At 38.3% G+C, this 22,628-nt stretch overlaps 1 protein-coding gene across 3 annotated transcripts in view; it reads right to left on the minus strand.

Moving 5' to 3' along the window:
• Positions 1-22,628, minus strand: part of LOC131697958 (growth hormone receptor-like) — a 75,403-nt gene that overhangs the window by 50,238 nt on the left and 2,537 nt on the right. The window contains exon 1 of one of the 3 annotated variants that reach the window (XM_058990082.1): positions 2,502-2,741. The exons of 1 other annotated variant lie outside the window; for it this stretch is intronic. In XM_058990082.1, the coding sequence (XP_058846065.1) occupies positions 2,502-2,517 (16 nt within the window). In that variant the 5' untranslated portion in view covers positions 2,518-2,741. Of the gene's footprint in view, positions 1-2,311; positions 2,742-22,628 lie in introns of those variants that run through there. One more of the 3 variants, XM_058990089.1, reaches the window with a different exon arrangement.

Below are 22,628 nucleotides of genomic sequence, written 5' to 3' on the forward strand. Positions count from 1 at the left end.
ACAGATAAAGACTCTATTTTCTATTTTCGCCTTGTTAAAATGAGAGGCTAAAGCCAGCCCTGATGCACAGAAATCAAGCAGGCTGTAAAGCATTAACATGGATGCAGAGGACAATGGTGGGGTGTAGATCAATGCAATGTGTTTGATGGCAGATTCCACTTACATTTTAAAACGACAGATCATATTAGTCCTGTCGATGTTAAAAAGCAGAGTTATATTTAAAATGATTCTTCAAATTGTCTAAGATCCTGGTTTATATTTCTACCTACAGTATATACTGGTCTGTGGATTGGCTCCCATCATCAGATCAGTTAAACTAACTAACTTCAAGGCATCTGTCAATGCAGCTTCCCACTGAGAACAGCGCTCAGAATTCTAGATAGTCATGTGTAGCAGGGTAGCGTTGCGGTCAAGGCTGGTCAGTGGCAGGAAAGCAAACCCAGAGACAGAAGCTGCAGTTTAATTCAACACGAATAAACAAAGGCACAGGGGCCAAAATAAAAAGTTAAAAGGCTGGGCACTCACCTACACTACAACATTCAACAGCACAGTTAAAAACTCACCCCCAACAAAGGATTTTGCTTCCTTTACATACCTGTGGCCATTCCCCATATCACTCAATTACCTAATTATGGAATGGCCACATCTGTGATTCACTTTTCCCCCTCACCGTAGCAAATCCCCACATAGCTCAGGAGACCTGAGGGTTCAGTGGGCCTCCCCCATCTCTGCCACACCTTGTCCGACAACCTGTTTTTTAACTTGACATGCTTTTTACATAGCAATCCAGAAAGGAAAACAAATATTAACTGAGGCGGCCTGAGTCGACATACAGCACAAACACTGTGCACTATCACCCTGAGCAGAAATCATCAAGTACATGTAGATAAATGATCCAGAACAGATGTCTAAAACAGAGAGTTTAAAATGAGTTTAATAAGACACACCTGAGCTTTTTATATATCCACAGGGGCTAATCAAGCACACATTAAAACCTGCAGTGGGTGAAACTGCTATACCATAGGAGTCTATGCTAACTGGACCCTGGTGTATTTCACACCTCCAAACCAAGCAGACAATGCTCAAGGCAGAGCAGGGCAGCGTCTGTGAGCTAGCTTGCTGAGTAATGCTTTTGGTTTAGCTGAGGTATTTGGGGAGGGAAACTGATAAAATTGGGATTAAGCAAAGTCACAGAGAGATTTTTTTCTTGCTCTTAGAAAACTATGTTTCTTCAGCGCAAAATCCAAACGACTTTACAACAGTAATAATTCAAATATTGCTCACCATCAGTAGGTGATATAACCATTACAACTTGTAGTAAGGGTGGACAGGCTTGGTTTTCGTGGTACGAGTTCTGTTACAAAAAATCTGATCGACACACAGCTTGTCTTTTTGTATTTACTGAGGCAGTCTCTCTCTAGTCTTTTTTGTTGCGGGCACGGTTTTGTTTTGGGATTCCCACCCAGAGAAAGAAGGTGCATTTGTGACAAAACCAACTTCTTCACAGGCCTGGATGCATACAAACGATCACTTTCAGGAAAACATTTTTCAAAATACAAACCAATATTTCCCCTTTTTCTGTTTTTTTTTTACCAACATTTATTTTTCTGGGCATAAACCAACCAAATCTAAAATAAAGTATAAATAATATTACAGCATTATGTTAATAACGTGTTGTGGCATAAAAGACTAAAGCCAAAGTCATTGTGGTTTTGAGTAATTGTGGGTTGATTCATAACTTTCTAAATATTTCACTATATGACTGTTTGCCAAAAAAAAACCAGTGAAGCCAGCTTATAAACCAAAAAATTAAATACAAGTTGGATCAAGTTTTCTAATTAACCTGAATATTAGAACCGAAGTAAAATTCCGCAGCATTTGTTCCCACTCCAGCCATTTCCCGCTGGGTTATATCTCAATAGCAATAAAACAAAAAAGGTTGTCTTAATAAAAACAATAAAAATACAACAATACAAAAAATCATGACCATCTGAATGATACGATAGTGAGATCCTAAGGATGCCAGATTCTGATGTACGCTGGTCTGAGTTGATGTAGAAATCCTGAAAACTGTTTCAGAAAAAAAAAATATATACAATTGCAAACTTTTTTAAAATGTAACAAGTGATTCTGCTTTGCACTGTCCGTAGAGTGCAGACCACCACCAGAAAAACACATTCAAGCGACTCCCACTGTGCACAAGAACTGACGTGTACTATCAAATTACACCGAAAACAAAACAAAAATAAATACAATCTTACTGCAATAAACGTGATTTGGAAACACATGCACCATACAACATTTGTCTTACCTTTTTTTTCACAAGAGTTGTCTTATCCAAAAAATTCTATGCAATAATCTTTCGCTACGGGACAAACAGGGATACTATAACCCCTGAACATAAAGCCCCCCTTACGAGGCGGCGACCGAAAAATATGTTTTATTTCCAACCTAAATGTCATTTGCAAAGAATATTCATTACAGCTGAGATACAAACGAACCTTCGGCAGCTTTCATAGTTCTTGAATCTGGCAGTTGCAATGTATTTTAGCCAGCTTTCACAGCTTGAACTGAAAAATACATACTCAACAAATTCCTCTATGCTTTTCACTCTGCGTGTGTTTCACAGTAAGAAAATTCGAGGCGCTCTCTCTCTGTCGAAAGACACACTGCACCGCATGAAAGAAAGAAAATCTTACACGGACAAAGTGGGCGTGTAGCATACGTGTTGGGGAGAGCGTCGGTGGCACCGTCTTTTATTTCGCATGTCCAGTTAACCTACGGGCGGATAACTTGTTGTTGTCGCTGTGCCCAGCGTATACATTAAAAAACTTAGAGCCGCATTATAACTAAAAAAGTGAGATTTCACAGATCCACTCACAAAATCTGCATTTTGTTCCTCTGAAGCTCAGCTTTCTGATTTAACTCTGGGCTTGCAGCACCACAGTGTTTGTCCAGACCAGTGTTTCTTTTCTAAAAGCACACGTTATGTATAAATTATTTTTATTGTACATACTGGCGAACATTGGCACTATCCTTCATATAGCACTTTGAGATTTATATGGGCTGCATTAATCTACAAGTTGTTAACAAATCATGAAACACGTCTACAGCTTTTTTTAATGACGTGAGAGTATAGGGTCTGATTTTCAGAAGGGGCATTTTAATAGAGAAAATAGAGTTCACTGCGAGTTGTTTTGGCACCTCGTCTTTATTTTCAACACGGGCAGGTTACTTTCTCTTACTCGCAAATGATTTTCCGTTTCATTAACAAGCCAATTAGTTACATTTAGTCTTCATTTTAACTGGAAAACAACGAAGTAGCGCATATGTCGTCACTCAACAGTGGGGGGAAAAAAGGAAAAAACACATTCTTAGCCACCCAAGTTGAGCTTTTGCTCGATGATATTTTAGCACATAAAACTGTTATTTTTGGCAAAAGGTCCGGAGACACTGCTCAATTTAAAATACGGAATGATATGACCGAAAAAATAATCACAACCTCTTCCATAAAAAGATCAAATACTGTAAAGTCGTCCCAGATCGATTCTGGGCCCTAAGCGCGGAACAGCAGTTGTGATGCTGTCCCTAGTCTTTGTAAATCACATTAGTTAAAATAATAATAATAATAATAATAATAATAATAATAATAATAATAATAATAATAATAATAATCAGGCGCGTAGCGTCCATTGAGGTTATATACAGTACTGTGCAAAAGTTTTAGGCAGGTGTTTAAAAATGCTGTAAAGTAAGAATGCTTTCAAAAATAGACATGTTAATAGATTATATTTATCAATTAACTAAATGCAAAGTGAGTGAACAGAAGAAAAATCTAAATCAAATCCATATTTGGTGTGACCACCCTTTGCCTTCAAAACAGCATCAATTCTTCTAGGTACACTTGCACAAAGTCAGGGATTTTGTAGGCACATAGTCAGGTGTATGATTAAACAATTATACCAAACAGGTGCTAATGATCATCAATTCAATATGTAGGTTGAAACACAATCATTAACTGAAACAGAAACAGCTGTGTAAGAGGAATAAAACTGGGTGAGGAACAGCCAAACTCAGCTAACAAGGTGAGGTTGCTGAAGACAGTTTACTGTCAAAAGTCATACACCATGGCAAGACTGAGCACAGCAACAAGACACAAGGTATTTATACTGCATCAGCAAGGTCTCTCCCAGGCAGAAATTTCAAGGCAGACAGGGGTTTCCAGATGTGCTGTCCAAGCTCTTTTGAAGAAGCACAAAGAAACGGGCAACGTTGAGGACCATAGACGCAGTGGTCGGCCAAGGAAACTTACTGCAGCAGATGAAAGACACATCATGCTTACTTCCCTTCGCAATCGGAAGATGTCCAGCAGTGCCATCAGCTCAGAATTGGCAGAAAACAGTGGGACCCTGGTACACCCATCTACTGTCCGGAGAAGTCTGGTCAGAAGTGGCCTTCATGGAAGACTTGCGGCCAAAAAGCCATACCTCTGACGTGGAAACAAGGCCAAGCGACTCAATTATGCACGAAAACACAGAAACTGGGGTGCAGAAAAATGGCAGCAGGTGCTCTGGACTGATGAGTCAAAATTTGAAATATTTGGCTGTAGCAGAAGGCAGTTTGTTTGCCGAAGGGCTGGAGAGCGGTACACGAATGAGTGTCTGCAGGCAACAGTGAAGCATGGTGGAGGTTCCTTGCAAGTTTGGGGCTGCATTTCTGCAAATGGAGTTGGGGATTTGGTCAGAATTAATGGCTTCCTCAATGCTGAGAAGTACAGGCAGATACTTATCCATCATGCAATACCATCAAGGAGGCATCTGATTGGCCCCAAATTTATTCTGCAGCATGACAACGACCCCAAACATACAGTGAAAGTCATTAAGAACTATCTTCAGTGTAAAGAAGAACAAGGAGTCCTGGAAGTGATGGTATGGCCCCCACAGAGCCCTGATCTCAACATCATCGAGTCTGTCTGGGATTACATGAAGAGAGAGAAGCAACTGAGGCTGCCTAAATCCACAGAAGAACTGTGGTTAGTTCTCCAAGATGTTTGGGCCAACCTACCTGCCGAGTTCCTTCAAAAACTGTGTGCAAGTGTACCTAGAAGAATTGATGCTGTTTTGAAGGCAAAGGGTGGTCACACCAAATATTGAATTGATGTAGATTTTTCTTCTGTTCACTCACTTTGCATTTTGTTAATTGATAAATATAAACTATTAACATGTCTATTTTTGAAAGCATTCTTACTTTACAGCATTTTTTCACACCTGCCTAAAACTTTTGCACAGTACTGTATATATATACAGTGCCTTGCGAAAGTATTCGGCCCCCTTGAACTTTGCGACCTTTTGCCACATTTCAGGCTTCAAACATAAAGATATGAAACTGTAATTTTTTGTGAAGAATCAACAACAAGTGGGACACAATCATGAAGTGGAACGAAATTTATTGGATATTTCAAACCTTTTTAACAAATAAAAAACTGAAAAATTGGGCGTGCAAAATTATTCAGCCCCCTTAAGTTAATACTTTGTAGCTCCACCTTTTGCTGCGATTACAGCTGTAAGTCGCTTGGGGTATGTCTCTATCAGTTTTGCACATCGAGAGACTGAAATTTTTGCCCATTCCTCCTTGCAAAACAGCTCGAGCTCAGTGAGGTTGGATGGAGAGCATTTGTGAACAGCAGTTTTCAGTTCTTTCCACAGATTCTCGATTGGATTCAGGTCTGGACTTTGACTTGGCCATTCTAACACCTGGATATGTTTATTTGTGAACCATTCCATTGTAGATTTTGCTTTATGTTTTGGATCATTGTCTTGTTGGAAGACAAATCTCCGTCCCAGTCTCAGGTCTTTTGCAGACTCCATCAGGTTTTCTTCCAGAATGGTCCTGTATTTGGCTCCATCCATCTTCCCATCAATTTTAACCATCTTCCCTGTCCCTGCTGAAGAAAAGCAGGCCCAAACCATGATGCTGCCACCACCATGTTTGACAGTGGGGATGGTGTGTTCAGGGTGATGAGCTGTGTTGCTTTTACGCCAAACATAACGTTTTGCATTGTTGCCAAAAAGTTCGATTTTGGTTTCATCTGACCAGAGCACCTTCTTCCACATGTTTGGTGTGTCTCCCAGGTGGCTTGTGGCAAACTGTAAACGACACTTTTTATGGATATCTTTAAGAAATGGCTTTCTTCTTGCCACTCTTCCATAAAGGCCAGATTTGTGCAGTATACGACTGATTGTTGTCCTATGGACAGAGTCTCCCACCTCAGCTGTAGATCTCTGCAGTTCATCCAGAGTGATCATGGGCCTCTTGGCTGCATCTCTGATCAGTCTTCTCCTTGTATGAGCTGAAAGTTTAGAGGGACGGCCAGGTCTTGGTAGATTTGCAGTGGTCTGATACTCCTTCCATTTCAATATTATCGCTTACACAGTGCTCCTTGGGATGTTTAAAGCTTGGGAAATCTTTTTGTATCCAAATCCGGCTTTAAACTTCTCCACAACAGTATCTCGGACCTGCCTGGTGTGTTCCTTGTTCTTCATGATGCTCTCTGCGCTTTAAACGGACCTCTGAGACTATCACAGTGCAGGTGCATTTATACGGAGACTTGATTACACACAGGTGGATTCTATTTATCATCATTCGTCATTTAGGTCAACATTGGATCATTCAGAGATCCTCACTGAACTTCTGGAGAGAGTTTGCTGCACTGAAAGTAAAGGGGCTGAATAATTTTGCACGCCCAATTTTTCAGTTTTTTATTTGTTAAAAAAGTTTGAAATATCCAATAAATTTCGTTCCACTTCATGATTGTGTCCCACTTGTTGTTGATTCTTCACAAAAAATTACAGTTTCATATCTTTATGTTTGAAGCCTGAAATGTGGCAAAAGGTCGCAAAGTTCAAGGGGGCCGAATACTTTCGCAAGGCACTGTATATGTGTATATATATATATATATATATATATATATATATATATATATATATATATATATACACATTACTGTGATCTCGAGCTGTACAGACACTGCGGTATGTCAAATTCGCGCCACAAAGACGTTTCTCATTAGTCAGTTTCCCAAGTTACTCTGTACTCTGGTTTACAGTGCAGCACTAACATGAAAGGGACAAAAAAACAACCAATTACACATTTCTTTCTAAAGAAGCCAACTCTTGGTAAGAATCAATGTTAAGTGAATTTATCACTTATATTGTTGTTTTTGTCCTGTGCAATGTGATGTTTAGCTGCAATACGTTTTGATATTTTTTTTTTTCCATGTAGAATGTTTTAACGCCAGCACAGCAAAAAGCCAAGTACCTGTTTTTATGATGACATTAAATATGTAGCTTAACCGGGATAGCTGGCTGTATGGTTTTTTTCCTCGTCACTTTAACTGGACAGTCAGCTCGTCCAGGTGTCAGCCTACCTGCCATAGCATAGGGTTTTTATTAGCATAGTGGCTGTGTATTTGAATCTATAGCGACCTGGCCTGTGCGCTAGGCAGCACCTCTGCGACCTGTTTCCCCCGCCTGAAGTACTGTACTACTTCCTATCGTCGATTTATACTGACAAAAGAATATTAAAATTGAGTGAGAAACTGTGTAAACGTTCAAAGGAGATCTAGCGTTCAGAGGTTGGGACGTCACATTATTATTATTATTATTATTATTATTATTATTATTATTATTATTATTATTATTATTATTATTGGTGAATACCTTGTCAAAGTACTATAGAGTCATACAAATATTGTACACGAACAGCACCAGTCAGTGTCAGCACCAGTCCCAGCAGTGTCAGCACCAGTCCCAGCAGTGTCAGCACCAGTCCCAGTGTCAGCACCAGTAACAGTGTCAGCACCAGTCCCAGTGTCAGCACCAGTCCCAGTGTCAGCACTAGTAACAGTGTCAGCACCAGTCCCAGTGTCAGCACCAGTCACAGTGTCAGCACCAATCACAGTGTCAGCACCAGTAACAGTGTCAGCACCAGTCCCAGTGTCAGCAGTGTCAGCACCAGTTACAGTGTCATCACCAGTCAGTGTCAGCACCAGTGTCAGCAGGGTCAGCACCAGTCCCAGCAGGGTCAGCACCAGTCCTACCAGTCAACAGCAGTTACCGGTCCCAGCAGTGTAAGGTAACTTAAGTAGCAGTGAACCAAATGCAAGTCAATAAAGGTATGAACCCATCTATCTTTGAAATAATATGGCTCATCAAATTGTAACATTAACATCATCATCCAAGGGACTTAATATTGCTTTGCAGTTTGCATGAACAGTCTCCAGGCTTTATAAGATGATAACTTTTACCTTTGTAACATGAACAGGATCTGCAAGAGGTTTGTTCAACAACTTTTTTTTTTTTACCTCAGTAAAAATCTAATCCTAGCTACGCACCTGATAATAATAATAATAATAATAATAATAATAATAATAATAATAATAATAATAATAATACAGCGTGCCTATAGAAATTGATTTCAATATCACAATCTATTCTCTGATGCAATATTAATATTCATATAATTTACATGCAATATCTGAATGTTTATGTATGTTTGTGAAAAATCATAATAAAAATGTTAAACATTAATATGCGTTCGTTACATATGTTTTCGAATGGTCATATCTTAATTATGTATTATATATTTTCTAAAATTAGCCAGCCTCCACTTATAAGCCCCTGTTTGAATCTCTGAACAAGGCACAGTTCTCCACGAAAAATGAGTCGTGGCATGAGCCAGGGTAATTAGCTACATCCATGATAATACATTGAGCATCACATAAAACTTCCACAGTTAAAGAATGATGATGTTTTTACTCCTTGAATATGGGGATATTGCAACATGTGTTTGATTCTATTTTGTTCCTCAACTGGAAAAAGTACATATTCCCTTGACCTGTAGAAAAGTCTATCTGTGCCATCTGTCAGTATCTTTGACATAGAAGACTGTCTGGATGGCACCCACATGAAAATGAAGGGCTGCTGTAACCTTTACAGGTACAGGTGTGACTGCGGGTTGTTTGTGATTCTAAATCAGACTTATGCAGATCACACAGCTATATCCAATCTGTTTAGAGTTACATCTAGAAATGTCTGACAGGGACGAAATATTCTGGGTTTAGGGTTGGGTTGTTTTTTCTTCCTCCCTTCCCTCTCGTGCTGCAATTGAAGAATTGGAAGTGCTTCGATATCATTCATTGTCGATACAGCTCAGTAGCCCTGTCAGCGGTAGCAGTTTAAATAAATAAGACACGTGTCTGAATTAGCGAGTGTATTTTGTTGTATAAAGTGGGCACATCAGTGTTTTGCACCTTTTGAAAATAAGGCGTTATTTACAAAATAGAACTAATTACAGACTTCAATTGCTTAACAAGCTGAAATGCCATTGCACAACTGACTTATAGTATAGGCCTTTCGAAAATACAGTTTGCCACCTATCAGGTGTTGCAAAGGTGTTTTGCGACCTGTTTTTCACTTTGCCCCTTCTGAAAATCAGACTGAAAGTGTTCACTTTAGTGAGCCATTCATTCATTCTGAACGTTCATTTTCAAGCGCTGTTGCAGAATATTGGGGTTCTAAATGAAAAGCATTGTCACACAACACATACGGTATTGCAAAACTTCTGCGATGCAACTTTCCAATGTCCATGCTTCCTTGTTGCTAACTGGCATAGTTTAAAAGCCTACACACAAAGTAAGACAACATTCTCTACCTGGAACATCACCCTTCAGTGCAACAGCTTGAGCAAAAGAAGAGGGGAGACGTGTTTCTCATTGGAATAGCCCCAGCTGTAGTCTGTTACACCTCCTGGATTTTCTCTTAGTTGTTAGGTTTGTATGCATGTTCCTTGTTTCTCCTGAGGTTCACTATCTGTTGTTAAATTCTGGTTAAGCCATTATGCTCTTTTCCTATTCACATACATCTTGACTAACAATGGAGAAAGAGCTGTTGATACCTTACTGGACCAGTTTGCAGAAGACTGCATAGACACAGATACTGGACAGAAAAATATTTTTTTGTTGAATCAAGGCTGGGTGTCAACACTTGTCTTGTCTGCCTTGAATGTATTGCAGCAGTGTGGAGTAGTGGTTAGGGCTCTGGACTCTTGACCAGAGGGTTGTGGGTTCAATCCCCAGTGGGGGATACTGCTGTTGTACCCTTGAGCAAGGTACTTTACCTAGATTGCTCCAGTAAAAACCCAACTGTATAAATGGGTAATTGTATGTAAAAATAATGTGATATCTGTATAATGTGAAATAATGTATAATGTGATATCTTGTAACAATTGTAAGTTGCCCTGGATAAGGGCGTCTGCTAAGAAATAAATAAATAAAATAAATAAATAAATTGCCGTTCCTAAAGAATACAATTTCCGTTGTTAGTATGAGATAAACCATGCAAAATACAAAGACTTGCTGGGAGAATTGAGAGCTAAAAAAATAGAAAATCTCAGAATGTAGTTATTAGGACAGCAAGGTGTTTTTGAACATAAACACAAGGAATTTGAATCTGCTATGATAGCAGGTTTCAAAGTCGCTCAGCTCATTGCATCTCTGTATGACAGAACCACTGGCTCTGACATTTTTAATGCATTTAAAATAGCAGTAGAACAATTCCGTTTGCCCTGGGATAAGCTGGTGGGGGCACTGCCGATGGTGCACCAGCTATGACAGGTGCGAGTACAGGGTTCACTGGATGTGTAAAGAAGCAGATTGGTGAAGAGCTGAGCTGCTGAAGCAGTACCATTGCATAATACACCAGGAGGCCTTATGTGCTCAATATTTGAAATTTAAAGAGGTCATGGACTTTGTTGTGTCGACATTGACAATTAACTACATTCATGCATGTTCTTTAAATCATCATGAATTTCAGTCATTTGTGGAAAATATAAGTATATAAGTGCCATTTATGATGAAGTTGTGTATCACATGGATGGCAGATGGCTTTTTAATGGCAACATCTTAAAGTGGTTCTTTGTGCTGAGAAATGAAATAAAAACATTTCTGCAAAAGAAGGGATGGGACACCTCCATTATGGAAGACAGAGACTAGATTGCTGATCTTGCTTTTTTACATGATATTACAGGTTATCTTAATGACTTATGCATGAAGTTACAAAGCAATCAGCATCCTATTTCTGATGTGTTTGAGGTTGTTTGTGCTTTTTGAAATTAAGTTAAAGCTGTTCACAAACCAGCTTGAGAAAGGGCAGCTGACACACTTTGAAGCATGTCAAGCCTTTCCACAGGACACAACATACAAATGGAATCGCCATGTAAGTGTACTGAAACAACTGCAGGAAGTGTTTGGCAGCAGATTTGAGCAGTTCAAGAGTGAGCAAGCCTTGCTTAAACTCTTTTCAGACCCTTTCTCTGCTGATGCTGAAAGTGTCCCTGACGAACTCCAAATGGGGGTCAGTGTCAATGTGCTGAAGAACAAGCATAGGGAAGTGCCACTGTTGGAATTCTATCAATCTTTGGATCATGATCAGTTTCCCAATCTCTGAAGAGAAGCTTTAAAGTTGGTCTTTTTGTTTGGCAGTTCCAATTAATTAATTTAGGGTACAGTTGGAAGAAAAACCAGGAGGGACACTGGCCCTCCAGGACCAGGATTGGACACCCTGGCTTATACCACTTCACTGGAGCCCAACATCCAAAAACTGGTGTCCCAGAAACGCTGCAACATTCCCCACTGAAATGTTTACCAATCAGAGAGGGTGAGTATTGTGTTTAGCTACCAGGGTTTAAAACAAATGCATATGGCAGTGGTACTCAACTCTGGCCCTCAAGATCCATTCCAGTCCTGGTCTTTATTCAAAGCAGGTCCTAAATGAGTTAATTGCCTCTTAACAGCTTCAATTAACTACATTAGAACATGCTTGGAGTAAAAACCTGGACTGGATTGGAGTCAAGAGTTGAGGGCAAGAGTTGAGTACCACTGGCATATGGTATGCAATACATGGGAATAATTTAAAATGTCTTGGTAATATTCTTTACCTCATGAATTTCGGCCCTTGGTGGCTTGGCTTTCTCTGTATCTGGCCCCTCACAAAATATAGTTGTGCACTCCTGCTCTAATTCCTCCTTATATCTGAAACCTCTCTAATTATACCCAGCTGACTTAAAAAAAAAAAAAAGATTTGGTGGCTTTGACATAACATAAAAGTGAAGTCTTAATTTAAACAGCTGTCCCACCTAAAGTACACTAACAAGCCAGTGTCTTAAATATGATCTAAAGTTACACCAGATGGCGTGTGTTAACATGTATTTGTCCTGATAGTTTCAATAGCGAAAAACCTGTTACAAATTATCTCAATTTATCTTGTCCAGTCAATCAAAGTTCTTCAGCAAGATAAGATCCAATTTGTCTTCTGGTCCAAAACACACATCTTTAACACATGCTTTATTCTTCTTGTTGGCATTCAAACAGTGACACAAACTAATTTCCCATTCATGGTACAAACTGAATTTCAAGCACTAAATGGACTGAAGTGTGTAAAGCAGTTCATGGATTAAGACTTTAAACAAGAAATTACGTGTTTTTTGACTGAGGATCAATGCTGTGTTTATTTCATGAATTAATGATGCAAGAAAGGTCCTCCATTAAAGGTCTTTGCTAAACAATGTCTCCCCTACTACCTTGATTGGAAGTTTGAGTTAATTTGAACTGATGCATCGTTGATTGATTTTTGAGTGTCTCGGGTTCATAGAAAATCAGCTGCCATTGACATTCTTGGGTTCTTATGAAGTTTCCAGGAATAAGCAGAATGATACAAATACATGTCACATTTCGTGCCTGCTTTGAAGAATGTGAAAGACAAAAGGTAGTACTGTTCAGGAGATTTTACAAACAGGAAGACTACAGCAATTACCTGAGGCTACAAATCAAATCTGCCAGTATGCAGCAACACGGTACACAATATCTGTTTTCACACAAGGAACATGAAAGGGTTATCAGTAAGAAATACAGCAGACTAAGGAGGTATTTCTTCTATTCACTAGGCGCAGTGTGTTGCAGGGGGACTGGTTAATGGTTGCACCTGGTGGACCTTTTGTACTTGGAGTTTAGTTGCTATCTGTGAAAAAAATGTAATGTCATAAAACAAAAAAAAATCTAATTATTTTTTAAGCTATTTGCTCATAAAGCAACAAACCATAGGAGATGGCGCCGTCAGCATTAATGTTTTTATAATAAATGTTAAATAAAATATGCAAATAAAACTAAGTAAATACAGTAAATTATAATGGGCTTTTAATTGCTTTGTGTTTTCCCCGCAAAAAGAGCCTGCCTGTTCAAATTGAGAATGCTCATCTGATATTGTGCATTTATTTGAGAAACAATTTTTTTTATTTACTGCTTCTACCCACAATTATCTGCAGGGGCTTTTCTCATCTTTCAAACCCTATTGCCAGAACATCAGGAACTCCTACAAGACAAGGGCTTTCTATTCGGCATGGTCTATAATACAATTGATAAGGGCTGCATCCTACCACAAGTCAATGAAGCAAGCCAGGTCTTCCACTGCAGTGTACCACTGCACAATGGTCTAACTATGGTGGATCTAAATACTGGTGCCATAAAATGTATAAGCCTGATCTTTCACTGTATCTTTATTGTATGTTGTAATTTTAAAACCATGTGTCTTTTTGCTGCCTTAGATTTGAATTATTACTTGATTGATTTCAGAGTGTACCAATTTGATCTACCTGTTATGTTTTCTACATGCATTTGCAATACAAATTTAACGTCCATTGCACTGTATGAACAAAGACTTGTAGAAACAACAGTGACATTGGTTATAGGTCTTTGTCATGTTGCTAAGCACACCTGATTGGGGGGCTGGCAGGGCCAAGTTTGCCCAGTGACTATGAAGATTCCATCATTACCTCAGGGGTCAGATAGTTTTTAAATCGTACATTCTGCAGTTTTTGTCCAGACAATACATTTGTTCTTGCAGCGAGTACATGTGTTAGAAAAAGCTCTCTGACAGAGTTTCATAGCACACTGTGGAGTCTATTCAATTGATTTAAAAAGCTGAGAATCTGTATTCCTCCACTGAGATAATTACACATTGAACTAGGGTTATGCAAATCAAACATCAATGCATGTGAGTCTCTGTAGTGCATTTCTGTCTGTAAAAAATGTCAAATGCCAGAGAGGGTCATACTTAGTGATTTAAAGGACAGGGTATTTAAATTCAGCAATGTTTCGTTCAATTGAATACACTCCAGTGATCTCCAGTCTCAAGACTGTGCTTGAAATCTGTTGTTCCAAATCTGTTGGTATTGTATATTTTGTTTAAGTAACCTTCACTAATACAATCGAAAAATCTTCAAGAAATATACTCATATGACCAAGCACACTTGACCGTACAGATAGCTGTGCTGCCACTTAGATGAAACATTGATAACATTGGAACAACAGAACTCAGAATGGCATAAAAAAATGATTAAAAACATCATAAAAAGTTAAAAGATGAATAAAACAAAACTATAAAAATGACATGTGAAGTAAGACTAGCAAAGAATAAAAATATTGGCCCAACTAGGGGCCCAGTAATAAAGCTCCAGATACCTGATAAGGTTATCACATTTAACCATTAGGAAACGATTCATTTTGTTTCTGTAAATAGTAAAACACCCACCTTCTCATCAACTTGCTGTCCTGTGTTCTGATGTAGTCAACATCATGTTGTTAGAGACATGTTCTGTTGCCCTAATTCTCTCGGGGAAAGAGCTTCATGAATGTTATTATTCTGCATTTATGTATGTGCCAAGGTGGGTGAGTGTGTGTGGCTGGGTTTGTTTGTACTGTATGTCAGCATGGTAACAGAAGACTTTCACAATGTACCTTCAAGTGAGCCAGACAATACATTTAACAGCCAGTGGTAGTAGAAATCGTGAGGGTGAATGAAAATGCAAAGTTTGCAATAAATTAACAGCCATAACTGATTGCTCTCTATTTGATTACCTTAATGGCGTAGCTCACATTTAAGTTTTGTAGCATAATTACAATTTGCACCTTTTTGAAATGAAATACTTATTTCGAAGTAACTACAAAAGCTTTTTTTCTTTCTAAAGGGAAAACAAATAATTAATTAGTTTCAGACTTAAGCAGTACTTGCTAGTTTTATAATATTAAAATGAATGTATTCCTTTAAAATCTCCTACAGTACACTCACCAGTAGCCCCACAGAGATGAACTTTTGGAGAGTATATACTTGCTCCACTTAGTCCCTCTCTTGCACAATAAGCCCTGTTAGCTCAAATAAGTGTAACTCCAACACATTCTGGAAGAGGTAAAGCTGCAAACCTCTTACAGAAGTGCTAACTAAGGCTTGAAAATCCTCCTCCAGAGATGCACATTGTTTAATCAGTTTTTGATTGCCATGGCCTTTATCTTGCAAATCTCAAGTAAACACCCATTAAAAATGTTTGTGTTTGTTTTGTGAGCAGAAATGATTGTTGATTATTACCTGTCCTATATTGGATTGGGGAATTGCTGCTTGCACCTCTACTCCTCTCCCCTTTCTTCTGTTGAAGATCTTTTGGCTCTTGTGTTTTATACATCAATTTGGAATGTGCAGATATAACAGAAACAGAGCTACTGTTTCATGGCAAATAAACACCACATTTTACAACCAACACAACCAATCATTCCACAGCATGGCTCAGTTCAAGATTCCTGACACTTTAATAATTTGGAACATGCTATGACTTAAAATAAAGAATGTTGTATTTCTTTAAAACAAAGTCATTATTTGCTGTGACTTCCTTTTACATTCTATCTGTGGTATAGTGATTGTGCTGGTGGTTTTTTTTCAGACAGCTGAAAAGCAATGTTACATAAATATATACCACGCTCCACTGAGTAATTTCCTTAACCTGTCTGATTTAGTTGTGTTTGGCAAACTGTATGTTTATTTACTCAAAAATGTGTGGCTGTAAGTGGTCTAAATATGTTTATACCTGTGTGAATCATCAAAGTGAAAAGTACAGGTGATGGTTCAACTTTGTTACTCTTTAGTATTCTTAGATCAAGGTGGGTAAGATTTTTATACAGCCATGGAACACCAGGCAACAGTTTTGTGACAGCTGTTAAAAGAGCTATAAATATGACATTTTCAAGTGTCTCCCATTTATTTGATGTTGATTGACCTTGTCACATAAAGGCATTTTTTTTTAATTTCCCCTGGAACTAATTTAAGATTGCAACCTTTGTTAGCGTACCTTATTCTGACACGATGTCAAACAAAAAGATTGTAAAACCAAGCAAGTAACTGCTAGTAACGTCTGTAAGCGTGATTGCATTAATCAAACCGACCAAAATGCATCAGCCCTGGACGCTTATTATGTAAAAGAACAGTCTCTGCCAAGGCACTTATATCAATGAATTATAGTAATGAAGTAACATTCTCTGCTTGTGAAATAATAGGGTTTTAAATAGTCTGCCTCGGAGATGAAATACTGTATAATATATTCATTCTAGTCTGTCTTCTGTGTGCTAGCTAGAACTTTGATTAAATCAGAGCCATCGCATGAATCATTTCCGCAGCATATTGGAGATTTTAAAAATCACATTATAGATGCAGGTTATTCAGAACCTCCAATAAGATGGTAAAAACCCAACTCTGGAAACAATTGGAATATGACCAAAATAAATCTGAATGAGAAGCTGTAAGTGTTAGTACATTATAAACTGAATACATTACAATTGCTTCACGATAACCAATGACATTACAGCGTCCGGTAAGGATGTGTCCCTCCACTCAGGCCCCCATGGAGATTGCAGACTGTCCAGTGGCAATGCTAGTTGTTGCCTTGTGTTTCATTGACTGAATGTAGAACTTTCAATCTGTGATAGGGGACCTGGAATTACCGAGTTAGTATCTTACATATCTTAGGCAGCCTTATACAAGTCTACTGTACTAGCTTGTTCCAGGTCTATTATTTCCCAGTAATGGATCTGGTATTGACTTGTAATAGACATGGAATTGGCCAACAGGATACTCTTGAGCTAAATATGGATCATTGAGCTAGTTTTATTCAGAAATAAATGCTGGACAAACAGCAATTTTTAATACAGTATTTAGCAAGACTAAACAAGTGAAAATGTTTGAACATGTAACATACCATTTTTGGCTGTTTCACCCAAAAAACAGACTGCATGCGTCCGGATAGGTAAGAGGACATCCAGGAGAGGTGGGTTCCAGAGATTCCAGCATACTTCTGAAGGTAGTCAAGAAGAATGCCATGATCTATGGTGTCAAAAGCGGCTGTTAGGTCAAGGAGGACAAGCACAGAGGGAGCACCAGCATCAGCAATGAGCAGGAGATCATTCTCAATCCGGAGCAGTGCAGTTTCGGCACTGTGATGCGGCCGGAAACCAGACTGTAGAGATTCAAGCAGATTACTATCCGTGAGATGTTTCATCAGCTGACTGGCTTATAATCAATTATAGAAAATAGACTCCCCTCCAAAAAATCGTACTGGACCTGCAAAGTCCGTTTTTAAAAGAGTTTGTAAATGTTCTGTTTGCATATTAAAGAAACCTGTGGTGAAAGATTAAATATTTCCTCTAAACAAAATCATTGTTTGCAATGTATTTTTTTTTTTTTAATTTCCGTTTGGCAAAAAGAGGAATACGCTGTACAGTCTTTAATTAACTCCTATTTATTAAAGGATTTTTATTTTAACAAATTGTAATCAAGGTCTCTGAAGCACTCTCAAGTTGTTGGATTCACCGTTAATTAAATACACCCTGCGTTTTTGAAGCTAAAATATGCTTTCATTAAATGTAAAGAGTGCACAGAAGGCTTAAGCTGCATATGTAAAACATGTTGCAAAGTCGCCAAGAAATTCGTTTCACTATAGAAAATAACATGCAGCTTTAAAATACGTTGCTGAAATAAATGTAAACTGAACTGAGCTGATGTTAATGGAATTGCAATTCACATAATGGTACAGTCATTTTAATGTAGCAGGATGGAGGCTCCTATTGTTAAACAACATTGTGGAAAATGGTCTGTTTTACTTAGTTAAAGGATTGAAACACATACACCATTTTTTTCTGTTGTTGAGAGACAGGATTTTAGGTCATTATCTGTACTTAAAACATTCAAGCGTACAGGCTCATTTATTATGCCTGTAAGGATGTTCTTACCCAGATTTAGTAGTCATCAGTGTTTTAGTGTTAACAGGATATTTTTTCTGGTACAGGTACAATATGTCATAGGCATATGCTGTGTGGCAGTAGAGAAGGTAATGTCTCTTCCAGATCTCATTGAGTACAATTCATTTGAGTGATACTTACATCCATGCCCATTGCATTTAAACGCGTTATCAGTCCGTCAAATACGATATTTAAATTGCACATGTCCTTAACTTAGCTTGTTTGAATTTGTATAGGTACTGCACTTGTGGAACAAAATCCTTTGTACGTACTTGAAGAGGACAGTAATCTATTCAGGAATACCTAAATATTCAGTGGGGTAAATTTGGCAAATGCCACCCCACCTTTGGTTTGTTTTTGAAGCTGGTAGGCTTTATTTCTTAAACTTGGTAACAGATGCACCGGAGCTGGGTGCCATCCAGTGACCACTACTCCCCAATCAATTGAACTGCTGGACAAGAGAGCTGGGCTCCTTTGCCTAACAATTGCATCACTTCAACTGCAGAAGTCAGTATAGACACTCACACTCTTCACAACCACCCTGACATGTTACAATATCTCTTTAAGTAAGAAACTGGTTCATTTTAAGATTATCCAGCTTAGTATTCATCAATACAAGAACTACTCAATACATTATATTAGCTAATGCTAGATTAAACAACATGTAACAAGGAACAAAACACCTTCAGAAAACTGAATGTTTGGCACAACCCCAATGCTGTTACTCCATTTGGTTGTTCCTTTCTTATTGAAAAATTACTTTTATTTTGAAAAAAACTTAATGGTAGCCCTAGTGTCACATTTAATAAAGAAAAGAAAACTAAGCTGTAAATAAAAGTTTGCCACACAAATGGTGAACGTCCCACTACAGGACCCTACTACACTACGCAAACCCTCTCTACACTGTTTGGGATCAACATCCTCTAAAATGATCTACTTCTGGGCTCCTGGAATCCCGACATTCTCACGGCAACTCCTGCCTCTTCAAACAGCCTTTTTAAACAGCCTCGAATGGGCAATGACTTCAGGGTTTCGTGTAGTTAATCCTGCAGAGCAGACACTCTCTCCTCCTTGATGCCAACAAAATTCCCCTCTGTATAGCATTGCAGTGCAGTCGCCTTGAGCTGTGGCACAAACATTTTTTGAGCTCCATGCAGCCTCCCTGGGCATGCCTACCAGCCAATCCAGACCTCCCGATCAGCTCTGCGCAGCCTCCCCGAGCACGCTTCCAGCCAATACAGACCTCTCGATCAGCTCAGCTCCGGTAGAGCCTAACTGCTCAATTGGTTTCCCAGCAATGCATCTCTTGTTACGCATCCCAGCTGCACACATTTGCACAGGAGCCAGCGACAGAGCTCTCCCTGTCACAGGACAATACAGCAAATGTACTGTATTTCATTCATAACACATTGAGCTGTTAATACACACCCCTTTACACACACACACAACTCTTATTATAGAATAAAAATACAAATATGGTTAAACTTGGAAGGTCCCTATTTAACAACAATAGATTTAGACAACATAGAGAAATACTAATGACTTAAATTAAATCACAGGAAGCTCTGTTGCTGGTTGAATGTGATTTACAAATGCCTGAACTCAGAGCTTGAGATCACAGATTGAAATTGCTCTAGCAATCTCTCCATAAAGCAATCTGCAATAAAGACTGTTTCTCTTGTAAATCAAAATTGTGTCAGCTCCAGACTGCTTATTGAACAACTCCGTCTGCAGTGGCCTCAAACGGATGTTCAGTTCATCACATCCTTGGAATTGCAGCACCATGTGAACTGCATTAAACCAGCAAGGCCAGTTCATTCGGAAGGGGGCCATACCTGCAGATCTTGCTGAAAGTCCATCCAGTGCAACTTCATGCTCACTGTTCTATGTTTCCCAATTACAGTCATACTTATTCTTTCAAGTAAGACTGCCTCAGATCTGTCTTGACCTGTGTCTACAGGTACTACCCATCTGCTTTGCTAATCATTTTGCTTTTGTTTTTTAACATTTGTTTTCATATTGCAGATGCAAACTGTGGACGGTTTTGTATTTAAATTATTTTACAACATGTAGGAGGAATGTATAATAGCACAAATTAAGAGTGGGCTGGATGAAGTCGTCCTTAGCTGCTTAATGCAATAGATATTGAGCAATACACAACGGGAAGCCTCTGCTATCAAATCAAATGGAAACATGCTTCATAGAAACTGAAGGAGAGAACCGCTTTGTATGTTTAGGAAACCTGTTAAAAACTACACTTTCAGCTAAATAATAATGAAGAGAAATGGCTACCCAAGCGTAATACCAAGTGCAGCCTTCGTCATGTTGCAAAACCTTTGAAATGTCTTGACCACTGAATGTGAGAAACCTTAACAGAGCTAAAGTAGGCCCCATTGAAGCTGAGCTGACACCACTAGAAAACAATGCAGATCCCACTGGTGGAAATCAAGAGCTTACGTTGGGAAAGTTCCAGAACACCATCTTGTAGTTTTAATAAGTCTGTTATGTTCCCTATACAACCATATGCAAAAAAATGCTGATTCCTGTTTATACCTACTGTATATGGTTGATGAGGAGTCAAGCCTGCGTCAGTCTGGTAGTAAGTCTGCACCCTGTCTGGGGCACCTTGGCCTCTGTCTGAAGAGTAAATCTTCTGCTGATTAGAAAGTTTATTATTACCATGGGGACTGAGGCTAGTAACTCAAGCCCATAACTGCTGCAAGCTACCGTACCTGCTGACACTGTCACCGGGCGTAAGCATTAAAAGTATAACCCTTAAATTGATGATGCCACACAGCTCAGCACAGCACGCCAGTGAGATTACACAGCGTACCTTTATAAGCCTCGATACACTGCAGCGTCTACCTATCCAAGCTTTATAGTAAATCCACTTAACAACGACCATATTACAGTTTCACTACAGGCTACATGTTCTTGAGGGTTTTGTGTAAAATATGGGTAACAACGTTAGGAGATGTAAACTTGCCTAGACATAAACCCAAACTAAAATCATCCCACTGAAGAAGAATGATTTATTTTTCTAACAGGTGATTTGATAAAAAAGGCACCTTAGATAAATTGAGGGTAAACTGTACAAGTACTATATGATATGTAAGGACCTTCAACAGTTTTAATGAAATGAGAGAGGGACGCTACTGTATATTCATATTGAAGCATTCAACACTGACACACTTAATAGAGCTACACTTTGCATCTTTAGCTGTTTATTCCTACTGTTACCTTTAAAATATGTGTAATGGGCTCTCCAATAGATAACCCGAGTGGAGTGGAGTAAAGTCTAATGGCAAGCATGCAATTTCAAACAGGCAGTTCCAAGTGGATACTGCGAAAATAATCAATGAATGAGGGAAGAGGGACAAAGCCACCTATTGTTTATGCCTTTAGTTATTTACAAAGAACCATCATGCTTTCTGTGCATCCCATAGAAAGCATGATGGTATAAAGCAAAATATGTTTTCCTTGGAACTGCGAATAAGGGTTTAGAACCGAGAAGTTATTTTCTTTTGTTCAGCCCACATCCATTAATACCTTAAAATGCAATTCTTGAAGGAGTAGCTGTGTTTAATTAATCAAAAGAGATTTTGAAAGCAATCCTATAATTACTAATACGTTACAGCTTTGTCGGCCAGTTGACCTTGTACTGTGTGTTAGTGAAGATGTGGAATCTTATTTTTTATTATTATTATTATTATTATTATTATTATTATTATTATTATTATTATTATTATTATTTATGTATTTATTTATTTGTAATAATTTTGGTTCATCTTAAGCTTTGTTTTCTTTTCTCTAGAGGAAATTAGTTCCTTAAAAATAAAATATTCTGCTTTGTGTGACTTCACCTTTCAGAACAGCACAACTGATAGCAAACTATATCAGTTTGGATTGGAATTTAAATGTGGATTTCTTCTACAGGAAGTTTAAAAAGAGGTCCAAAGTGAACCTTTATAAAAGAAAATAATTGCTAGTCAATATGTGCAAGAGAAAAGGGTGGATCTCACAAATAATATCAATGGATTGACCTTAATTAAGGTTAAAATAGGATGAATATTATAGTCATCATGTTTCTTTTTACAAAGTGAATTGGAGATGGGCTTTGACAAGTTTAAATAGTCTGAGCCTAAACCAGAGGCACAGTTTGTTTTATACAAAATAATGCTGTTTCACTTCAAACATGTCTCTTAACAGCTGGCAAAATACCCAAAGCAAAAGAAGCCAAGCACAATAACAAATATATCCAAAATATACAATGCTTTCGAAATACGTTTATAAAAAATATTTTGTTTTTAATTTTTTTTTTTTTTACTGTTGCACAAGCTCCTGGGATAGCTTCTGTTTTTTTTGTTGTTTGTTTATTTGTTTGTTTTTAAAATCCTAATCCTAAAATCATTTTTACTTGGAGAGGAATAAAAAAAAAAAAATAATAATTCTTACTGCT

The sequence above is a fragment of the Acipenser ruthenus genome, chromosome 2 (genome assembly GCF_902713425.1).
Source record: "Acipenser ruthenus chromosome 2, fAciRut3.2 maternal haplotype, whole genome shotgun sequence".
Taxonomy (NCBI): Eukaryota; Metazoa; Chordata; class Actinopteri; order Acipenseriformes; family Acipenseridae; genus Acipenser; species Acipenser ruthenus.